An 11,088-nucleotide genomic window follows, 5' to 3' on the forward strand; every position below is an offset into this window, starting at 1 on the left:
TCTGATTATTAGTACCATTCTTGTCTCCTATGTAAAATCTTTTCTTCCCTTACCTTCAATTCAGAATCTCTAAAATTACAATCCATTTTAGCACAAATTCCTCACCACCACCATCCTTGTGCTTCAACCAAATATTTAGCTTTTTATACATCCTCCACTAATTCTGTTTGTAACAACAATATTGAACACAAATGCAGAGCCATTCAGTACTAAGAGGAGATGATACACATCATGTCTCCATCTGCTTACTACTATCACGAAGCAACTCTTCCTCCTCCTTCGCCTCAGCAACTCTTGAACTCCATTTATCCCAACCCCCCATCACTTCCTGTAACTCCTGATCAACTCTGTAATCAGAAACCTTCATCTTACTACTCTCCCTTGCCATTCTCTCGACCAACACCACCACCTCCACATCATCATCATCAACAACAACCACTTCCTGTTTCTGGTAAAACACAAGAGTATTCCTGGCTGATGCAACAGATAAGTACTAATAAGAAGACAACTAAAACTATTAGTACTACTGTTATGATGAGAAGTATCCCCCCCCCCCCCCCCCCCCCCCCCTCAATAAGGTTCGCACCCTAGTATTCTTCTTATGTTTTACATTGTTTTTGGTTAATTATATGGTTTTTGGCTGCTACTAGTATTAATATTATTATCACTGATGATGTTTTGTTTACCAAAACACAGCAGGGAGATGCTCATGGAAATAGTGGACAAACACTGTATAGAAGAGAACAAGAAAGCAATGTCCAATCATCACCAGGATGATATTCTTTCTGAATATGACTTCCTCTACTTGCCTATAGATTTCATGTATGTACAACAAGCTAGCCATTTGATTTAAGCTGATAATATGTTACTTATCTTCTCCATCTTCTTTCTTGTTATTGATTTTAAGTAACTAGCTAGTGTAATATTGTTTGTCATTGATCATGTTGTGATTTCTTTATAAGGAATACTCGCAACTTAGGTTACGCTTTTGTCAACTTCACAACTTGTATTGCTGCCATGAGATTTTACAAATCTTTTGACAACTTAAGCTGGATGGAAAAATGTTCATTGACTCACCTAAGATCTGCAAGATTAGTCCCGCAAGAATTCAGGTAATTATTAATCTAAATACGTTAATTAATTACCACTCGTTCATTTTGTATGCAGCTTAATCATATTATGGAGTAGGATAATACATAGAGAAATTTTAATGGTTTTTACTTTTACATTGTCAGGGCAAGGATGCACATGTAGGCCACTTTAAAAACTTTGAATTCAAGTGTGATACAGACGAGTTCTTGCCAATATCGTTTTCTCCACCTAGGAATGGTTCTACTTCTACTTCTACTTCACTTACTCTCCCTTCAATCGTTGGTAAGAAGAGCAAGATGGGGATGCAAATATATAGGAGGATCAAACTCAATCTTTGATCATAACAAGGATCAATCACTTCTACATCTAATCTATCATCAGTCATTCTCTCTAGCAACTAGCAAGGATCAAACTCTTTCCATTTATGTTGTCTTTGTTGTTTTCTAGCAATGTTACTTTTGATGAAACCCATCTGTGTTTGGAAGTTAATCAGTAGCTAGAAGCTAGTACTAAAAGACAACTCTTTTGACCAAAATTATGATCATCAAAAAACATGGTAAGAAAAACAGTGGCTTTATCCCAACACAAGTCATGTTGCATCTAAATTGTCTAGATAAGATTTTGGCTGTTTTTGAAAACAAAATTTTAAATTGGTCCAAAAGGTTTTTTGTTTTGTTTTGTTTTTCAAAACTTTCTTGTTACATGCAAGTTAACAACGTTCAGAAAAACAGTGCAGCTAGCTGCAGGTATAGCTATGTTTACAACTTTTTTGGTACGATATTTGCAGCTTCACTAGTTTTTTATCATTCAGGTCAGGGTTCATATATCGAAAATATGATACTCTTTTTTTAAGTTGGTGATGGTTACTACTTTCTACACAGATTTTGTGTTGTTTTAGCATAGAGAGATAGAGTGACTGCTTCAAGTGGTGTAGAGACTGTAGAGTCAAGTTTTATTTCTTGGGTATGTAATAATTAATACTGAACTAGCCTTTTGTTTAACTGACATTTGATTTCTTACTATGATTAACCATTACTGTGTGGTAATACATCAATGAAGTAACTTACTACCCTATTACCTAAAGATAGACCTGCAAGCACGAGGATTAATGGCTCTTGTTATTTCTGTGTCAAAAGGTTGTGATCAGAAATGTGTATGTTTCAGACTGAAAAGCAAATGGCCCTCAATTTCACCTTAAGCGACTTTAAAATATGATCATCTTGAAATTGTGGAGCTAGCACTGTATCATGGTTGCACTTATATACACCTGCAGCAGTCACCATTTTATATCAAGGTTTTCTTTTCATAGGAGGTCAAATTTCTTAAGAGCAAGTCTTATGCTGGAATCCAAACTATTTCAAGTGTGGAAAAACTATGGAATGTCAAGTCTAGTGGCTTGCAAGTTGGGGTCTTCCACAGAAAATCCAAGTAAGGTTCCACAGTTTCGTGGAAGGGTTCGTGGAATCCATCTGAACGCCAATAAAAGTAGCGTTAAACACAATTAAGAATGGAGCTAAAAAACGGAATTAAGAATTGCGTTTTTTTTTTATCCGTAGATTTAAAATGAGTTGTTGAAATCTAACGGCTGAAAAAAGAACTCAATTCTTAATTGCGTTTTTTTAGCCCATTCTTAATTGCGTTTTTTTAGCTCCATTAAGAATAGCGTTTCTACTATTCCACCATTACACTTGCGCTTCCATCCACAGTTCCAAGTGCTGAGATGGCGCGGAAGATGGATGGATTCCACCATAAGACCTCTACTTGGGACACTACGTGACAAAAAAAGATACTATAGAGCTATGCCCCGGCAACACACAGGCCCTTTACAAAAAAAAAAAAAAAACAAGTAACACACATGCCCTCCACAAAGGCGCTTAATTAAGTGACAATATATGAATGGCATGGCGTGTTCTATTAGTAATATGACGTTTACGGAATATACCTTTGTCATCTGATTGAGGATGTAACATTATGCCTTCACAGAATCACACTAGCAGGTGCTTTCGTTCTTGTGGGATGGATAGCCATACAGCCCCTACTGCTATATCTTGTTACTTTCTTCAAATCCATGGTGGTGCCTTCTTCGGAGGACATTATACCCGGCTTTGAATATTTTGCATAGAAATTTGTAGGATATGTAACTATGTATTTTCAAGTTGAAAATTAAAACAGATTAAATTGCTTTGTTAGTACAAATGTATTATAAATAATGACAATGACCTTGTAAATACCAAGATACATCTTGCATCTACATGAATATAATGTAGAAACACTTAACTCGTAGAATCCTGGCTTGATTGGGTATACCCAAATTAATTGGGGTATATCAAATGAGGTAAAATAAGGTCGTAAAACAAAGCCCCTTAACCACATATTTATAAAAATGGCTAATCTACCCTTGATTAATTAACACTAATAAATGTGATTAGGGTAATTAATTTAGTTAGTTAATTAATTGATTACAATTTGAAATTAGGTTTTATTTTAGATTGAACTCATGGATGTGGGTAGATTTTTGATTTTTGATTTTTTTTTTTTGGGGAATCCTACTTGTAACGAAATTAAATCGTACTACCCAGACGCTTATAACTATGGGATTGCAGAGATGATGGGTGATTTTATACTCAAAATTATAGAAGGAATCAACATTTTCAGTTCTGAAAGTATGAAAAGTCAGCAAGGTCGACAAAAAAAACCCTGCCGACTATAAGATTTTTGACATACAAAGAAAGGTGTTACAAATGCATGATTAGTCGGCAATGCATTAATTTAATAACCTGCCGACTAAAATATAATCGGCAAGGTATAGAGATGGATATCTTGCCGACTCTGTAACTGCTAATTTCAGAGATGAGAAGTCGGCACGATATTCAACCTTATACCCTGCCGACCTTTGATTCGTTTTGATTCTTCGTTTTTTTTTTCTTTTTTTGATTTCACATGTATAGTTAGAGTTTAGAGGAAAGATTTTGATTTTTTTTTAATATGCTTTGGTCGGCATGATTTTTTAGAATGAGAAATTTGGTCTTTTAACACCTTTTAGACACCCTTAGCACACTAGTTTGGATAGGAATAAAATGGATATACCCCAATCTCGCCAGGCGTAGAATTGTTTTTTTTTTCCTGGTCAAATTCCTTGTAGTAATAGTAATAATTTTTTTGATATTCTAGTGTTACCTTTTGGAATCTCCATGTTAGTAGTCATGATTATTTATTCCCTTCATTCTAGCTTAGATGCTAAATTAGAATTTTGCACAAAGATTAAGGAACACAAAGAGAATAGATAGTATTTTTTTTCCCGGGTGATAAGCACCTTAACCGTATATCGAACCATCTTCCGGCTGCAATATGGTGGTGCATTTGGAAGGAAAGAAATGGAATGATCTTCAACAACGAAAGGAAAAATCTAGCAAGTATAATTAGAGATGTCAAGATTCAAGCCTTTTTTTGGACGAAATCAAATACCAAAATGTTCGGGTTAACAGCTAATATGGTAGTTTGTTTATGGGATTCGTATTTCTATTGTATCCTTTAAGAGGGCCTAAAGGGGCAATCTTGTAGGCGCTCCTTTGATTTCACTCTCGACCCTATTTATTTTTTTTCTTTCTTGGGTGACCGATTCCCAAATCGGTTTCCATTTTTGTTTCGGTTGTTTTTATTGGGTTGAGGTACTCCCCTTAAGTACCTCTTATTCAATGAAATTTCTTTGACCGATCAAAAAAAAAGGTTTTTGTTCCAACTATTACTCTAAGCTTATTTAAGGTTCCTAGTTTTTAGATGTTTACATTTTTGTTGTTTACTTGTGGTTCTCGGTAGAGAAGAAATGTTAAAGGAAGTATATAGAAAGGCGCATTTAAGCGAGTGTCTAGAAAATTGACCACATAATTCTCCATTTTAGTGCCTGATTCCAAGTTAGGTCCTTAGGGGTAGATTAGGATAATATGTGGAACAACATGAAGTATAACAAGTTTTTTAGGACAGAAAAAGAAAAAGAAAATATTTATTTTAGTATCTAAACTAGGACGAATGAAGTATTACTTTTTATTATCAATAAAGATAAATACTCCCGCCGTTCCGATTATAGAGGCGGGATATTGGATTTTCTTAGTCTCACTAAATAGGCGGAGTTCTAGTTTCAAGGTGCTTTTTTTGACATACATACTCTTATTTATGTTGTGTGGGAAATTGTATTGAGAATAAGACAAAGGGTAAAAACACGAAAACACATGAAAATTTATAATAACCATAAAAAAATTTAATATGAGAGATTTCATCTTCTCCGCCTATATATTAGTGCCGGAGGGAGTAACTTATCTTGATATCAACAAAATTCCTACTGCAGCACTGCTTTGTCTTTCATTTTTTTTTTCTTTATTTTTAGAATAATTTTGAATCCTTATATTTGTGATCGAAATTGTTAGAGGATATATCAGGAATATATATGACAAATTATGGGTTCTGCTTCCCCTAACCCTTTGATCCCTCAGTACCCTAGTGCTAAAGTATCATATTTTATTAATCAAGAGACTATAACATGGAATATTTGTAGATTCAACACTCACTTTGATGATGCTTCTATTCAGAAGATTGTCAGTATCCCTTAAGCCAGTTGACTCCTGAGACGAGATCTTGAGAGATTTCAAAAAATAGTAGGTTTTCTTCTAAATCTGCTCACTTGGGACTTAGAAGGTCTAGGCCCTCCCCTTGTAGTAAACTTTGGAAGCGCATTTGGAAACTTAGAGTCCCACATTGCATGTTCAGGTGTTTCTCTAGAATGCTGCTAGGAATGCCACACATGCTAGAACTGTTCTTCACACTAGAATTCCTATGATTTCTGTTGATTTCCCTAGATGCTCAGACCCTCATGAATCTTTTATGCATGCTCTTGTGCTTTGGCCCTTTGCTAGCCATGTATGGTTTATTTATTCATTATGTATGAATACTTCTCTTTTCTTGGATAAATCTTCTATTCATTATGTTATTAGACTGCTCGATGAATGTCAATCTCTTTTTGTTACCATTTGGTCCATTTGGAATTGCAAAAACTACCTAGTTTTTAATAACCTCAAGAAAACCCATTCTTCTGTCATTAGTAAATCTAAAGCTATGTTATTAACTAGAAAACAGAAGCATTAACTATCAAGATAAGCATTAATTATCAAGATAAATAAGCTTATCTTGATAAACATAAGCATTATTTATCAAGATAATAAATTAATCATCAATATAATTTATTAACTGATTCTACATAGAATCTATGCTGCATTGGAACTTCATCCCATATAATTATCTTTACTTCTTTAAGAAGTGCATCTTCTATAGTTTGTTTATCTATTGGATATACACTGCTTTCATTGATATCTATTGTAATTCTAAATGTTGAATGTGAAGTTCTGCCCCCCGACTAAAAGTAGTGAAGTAATACCTAATGATAGAGCAATTAGAATTAATTCACTAAAAAATGTCAACAAACATTCATAGATATTGGAAGGTGTAGTACTGTTAGAATGACATTGTCCTGAACACTATTTGGCCCACGATATAAATATAAGATACGTCAGAAATTCTAGATACGAGATGGATCTAGTAGCTGATTTTTTAGGTATACTCATAGGTCATTTCATTCTGTCAAATTAGATAAAATGATTGGAATACACCTTGTAAAAGAGTTTCCTTGGAATCTTCGGTTAAGAGACAAAGGATACTCCCTATTGTGTATCAGCACAGACTACATGGGCATGAGGCTCAACATATTGTTGAAAAGGAAATTACACTGATTGTATCCAATCAACATTAAGAAGTTGGCCATACCAAGACTATATTTAGTCCTAGAGTCTTTTATAAAGATTGAAATTCTTACATTATGCTGTAGTGGTTTATAGGTGATTGGATTATGCTTATTGGATCCATAAGAAATCTTTATAAAAGTGCAGTCCCTATAAAAGATGTTGCAGTCCCCATGAATATGTTGCAATCCCCGTTTAAATAATCCAGTCTGGATTCAATTTATTTGCAACGTCTTTATAAAAGTGCATTCCAAGTAAAGACATTGAAATTGGAATCCCCAATTTTAGTGGATTCTTGTAATAAAGATATTGCAGATAAAAAAGGTATTTAGTCCTTTCTGGATTTTTACACTTACGTCTGGATTCAATCTTGTACTCTAAGACTATTTTTTAATTTTAAGTTTTATTTGCAACATCTTTTATAGGGATCCAAGTTTTTTAAGTTGAAAAGTTAAGGAAGTAAAGAAATACCTGATGATGCAACAGTCAGGACTATGTCACCATTGAGTCGGCAACTTGCAGCTACTGTGCTATATAGGAATGTTTTCCCTGTTCCTGCACCGCCATTTAGAAAAAACGTACGATCATCCCCTTTTTGGACAGACTCCAATATGTCCTTGTACGCTAATAACTGTTATCAGTTCAAGCTAGTAATATTTTTTCGAAATTATGGTTGTTGTATTTCAAGCTCCAGTTGCTTATGTTCATGTATCAACCTATTTCCAACTACCTTGCCCCGATTTCCTTTTGATAATGGCATGCCAGAATAACTTTTTAGTTCCTTACCGCCTTCACACAGTAATTTATCCAAGAGGTACAATCCATAATCCAAAAACTGTTCGTCCGTCGGATTTTGAATGCCGAGCATTGTTCACAACCTATGAGGGAAATCATCACACATTTTCAAACCAAACTTGGCCCACATAAGTTCTGGTTCTGTTGGGTTACAATCAGATAAGACGATTCTGAATAGCTTTCTTAACTGACTGACTGTCTGGATATCCACGGCCTCTTCAAGAAGTGCTAGCCATTCTCCGTCATGTTCTAGTAATCTTAGTGTTATGCACGCTTTCTTGAATGTATGGCACAATTCGCCGTTCACCGTTCTTATACTGTCAAATGAATCTGCACCTGCAATAACAGTCAGCAACAGTCTCTGGTAATACAGTTCTCCGGCGTTGGGGGATATAAAGTACATTCTAGCAATCGCAAAACCCCGTTGTCTGATTTTCCACTTTTTATCACTCCATACAAATTCTGCGAAAACTCTTGATACGTATATGCGGATGCTGTTGGATTTTCAGCATAAAATTCAAAATAACCCATTAATGTTGACTTATAGTTCTCAGACTTATCCGTGACACCTTCTATGCTTCCTTCTGATTCATAGATAATTCTTTGCTTCCCTGGCAAACATTTGGTTCTTCTCTATGCATTGAATAACCAAATAAATGCCATGCATCTTCAGGAGGTCCAATATACCTTGCATCAATGTACATTTGCACCTCATCTTTTGCTCCAACTGCAACTGTTGTGTTGTCATACCATTTGAAGATGTACTTGTTGATGTATTTTACTGCTTTTATTCCTGCACATACTTGCACGTTTATATGGAAGTTAAACATTCTTGGTAAGTGTGGGTTGTAAGGTACAACGTCAGTGTTGTACGCCTTACGTCCTTTGCGAACGATAACTTGTAGTTAATAACATAGCTTTAGATACATACTCTTATTTATGTTGTATGGTAAATTATATTGAGAATAAGAAAAAGGGTAAAAACAGGAAAAGACATGAAAATTTATAGTAACCATAAAATTTTTTAATCTAACAGATTTCATCTTCTTCGCCTATATATTAGTGTCGGAGGGAGTAACACTTATCTTGATATCAACAAAATTCCTACTGCAGCACTGCCTTGCCTTTAATTTTTTTTCTTTATTTTTAGAGTAATTTTGAATCCTTATATCTGTGATCGAAATTGTTAGAGGATATATCAAGAATATATATGACAAATTATGGGTTTTGCTTCCCCTAATCCTTTGATCCCTCAGGACCCTAGTGCTAAAGTCTCATATTTTATTAATCAAGAGACTATAACCTGGAATATTTGTAGATTCAATACTCACTTTGATGATGCTTCTATTTAGAAGATTGTCACTATCCCCTTAAGCCAGTTAAATGGATACCACCATCCCCCCCCTCCCCCTCCCGATGAATAAATATAATACTGATGGTGCTTGTAATGAAACTATTATGGTTAATGGTCAAGCTATGAGGGACTTCTCAAATAAAAACCTCCTTTTGTGCATCAATTGTTTTTTATGTTGAATATGTTGCTGAAGCCGAAGGCAGAGCTATTTGGGCTGTGCTAAAAAAAGTTGTTGTAGCAAACGCTTATTCACAGTATCATTGAAAGTGACGCCAAGGATCTCTTCGATTAATTTTCTGCTGGAAGGTTTGATGGTGATCCTAGAACGAATGTTATCTTTAAAGACATTCAGTTTTCCTCTTCCAGTTTAGTTGCTTGTCTATTTACTTTTCAACCTCGGCTATGTAATTTTGTTGATTATGCTTTAGCTTAATGGGCTAAATCAAATAATTCATCTATATATACTGGTATGTACCTCCAATTTGGCTCAGGCCAATTATTGAGGAGGATCATTAGCCTTTTTGAAGGCCGTTGATTATGGAGAAATAAAACATATGATAAATTATGAAAACCTAGGTGTTTTCTCGATAAATACGAGAAAAAAAAACTCTTGCGCCTAAATAAATGGGATGGTGGGAATTTAACACAAATTGCGTAAAATCAAAACTATTAAATACAATTCTAAAATAAACGAAAAATCTATCTACAAAAAACTAACAGGCATCAATAAAAAACTCTAACTAACATCAACCAAAAATTAAAACAATTATTAATATTTAGCTATCAAAAAATACGAGTTTGAGTCTTCTATTTCCAAGGAAGATATCATAAATGGCTGCAAGATGAAGAATAGGAGTGATGTTTTGCATAGAAAATAATTTTTTTTTATTATAACAAAAAGCATTAAATTGTTTTGTTGATACAAATATATCATAAATAAAGTCAAAATCAAAATTACACATCTTTGGAATGCCAATGACCTTGTAAATTCCAAGATATATACATTTTGTATCTACGTAAATAATACGTAGAAACAGTGAACCTGTAGAGTGCATTTTTTTTTTCAACTCAAATTTCCTAGTAAAAGTAATAATTTTTGGTATTCCCTGGACCTAGAGTATCAATCACATTTGCATTAAAAAGAAAAGAAAACTATCCTAAAGAGGTAATGTATATCGGAACTCCCTGTATACAAACCCTTTCTTACTCGACAACTTTACGTTTTACCCTGTACAAATAGGAGCACTTGCAACAAAAAAACGGACACACTTTGTATTACATGATCAGTAAAAATTCAGACCTCCTTTGCAAAGGCAGGCAACTGAGTGTTAGTACTGTTTGTCTCCTTTTGTAAACTCATTTCTCCTTTCTCTTACCTTCACTTCACAATCTCTCTACAACTACAACCACAAGCACATCCCTGTTAGCACAAGTTCTTCATCATCATCACCATTCTTCTTCTTCCTCTTCATCCTTCAACAGTTTTCTACAATGTTGAACCCAAATGCAGAGCCATATCAGATGATTCACATCATGTCTCCATCTGCAGCTTACTACTATCACAAAGAAACTCTTCCTCTTCCTCCTGCTCTGCAACTCATTCATCCCTTTAATCCCAAACCTATATTTCCATTTCCTCCTCCTTTACTACTCTTTCATCCCTTCAATCCCAAACCTATACTTCCTCTTCCTCATGAACTCTTTAATCCTCTTTATCAAAAACCTTCAATTTACTACCCTCCCCTGCCATTCTCTCTACCACCACCACCACCTTCACTTCATCATCATCATCATCATCATCATCATCAACAACCACCATTTCCTGTCTCTGTTAAAACAAAAGAGTACTACTGCTTGATGGAAAAGATAAGTGATCATAAGACTAAAGGTCGACGCATCATGACCAAGAAGCCTAAAAATTCTAAAAGTAAAGTCACAAGAGAGCCAAAGCCATCATTTGGTTCTGGCACCAGATTTGTTCCTAGACAACATCATCAAGTCAAGATGATTGAAGATAATCATAGCAGTAGTTACAACAAGTACTCAAAGCATGAAGCAGTT

General features: G+C 34.7%; 1 protein-coding gene across 1 annotated transcript; it reads left to right on the plus strand.

Annotated features, from left to right (window-relative positions):
- Positions 1-231: 231 nt before the first annotated feature.
- LOC113305470 (protein MEI2-like 4) lies at positions 232-2,099 on the plus strand. Its single transcript, XM_026554503.1, has 4 exons — positions 232-541; positions 651-822; positions 963-1,112; positions 1,236-2,099. The coding sequence occupies exons 1-4, from the start codon at positions 232-234 to the stop codon at positions 1,252-1,254; spliced, it is 651 nt and encodes a 216-aa protein (XP_026410288.1). The 3' UTR covers positions 1,255-2,099.
- Positions 2,100-11,088: the final 8,989 nt, after the last annotated feature.

Source organism: Papaver somniferum, chromosome 8 (genome assembly GCF_003573695.1).
Source record: "Papaver somniferum cultivar HN1 chromosome 8, ASM357369v1, whole genome shotgun sequence".
NCBI lineage: Eukaryota > Viridiplantae > Streptophyta > Magnoliopsida > Ranunculales > Papaveraceae > Papaver > Papaver somniferum.

Coding starts and splice junctions, on each gene's coding strand:
- LOC113305470 (XM_026554503.1), top strand. CDS start 232: ATGTCTCCATCTGCTTACTACTATCACGAAGCAACTCTTCCTCCTCCT. Junction 542..650: donor TACTACTGTTATGATGAGAA/GTATCCCCCCCC, acceptor GGCTGCTACTAG/TATTAATATTATTATCACTG. Junction 823..962: donor TACTTGCCTATAGATTTCAT/GTATGTACAACA, acceptor TTTCTTTATAAG/GAATACTCGCAACTTAGGTT.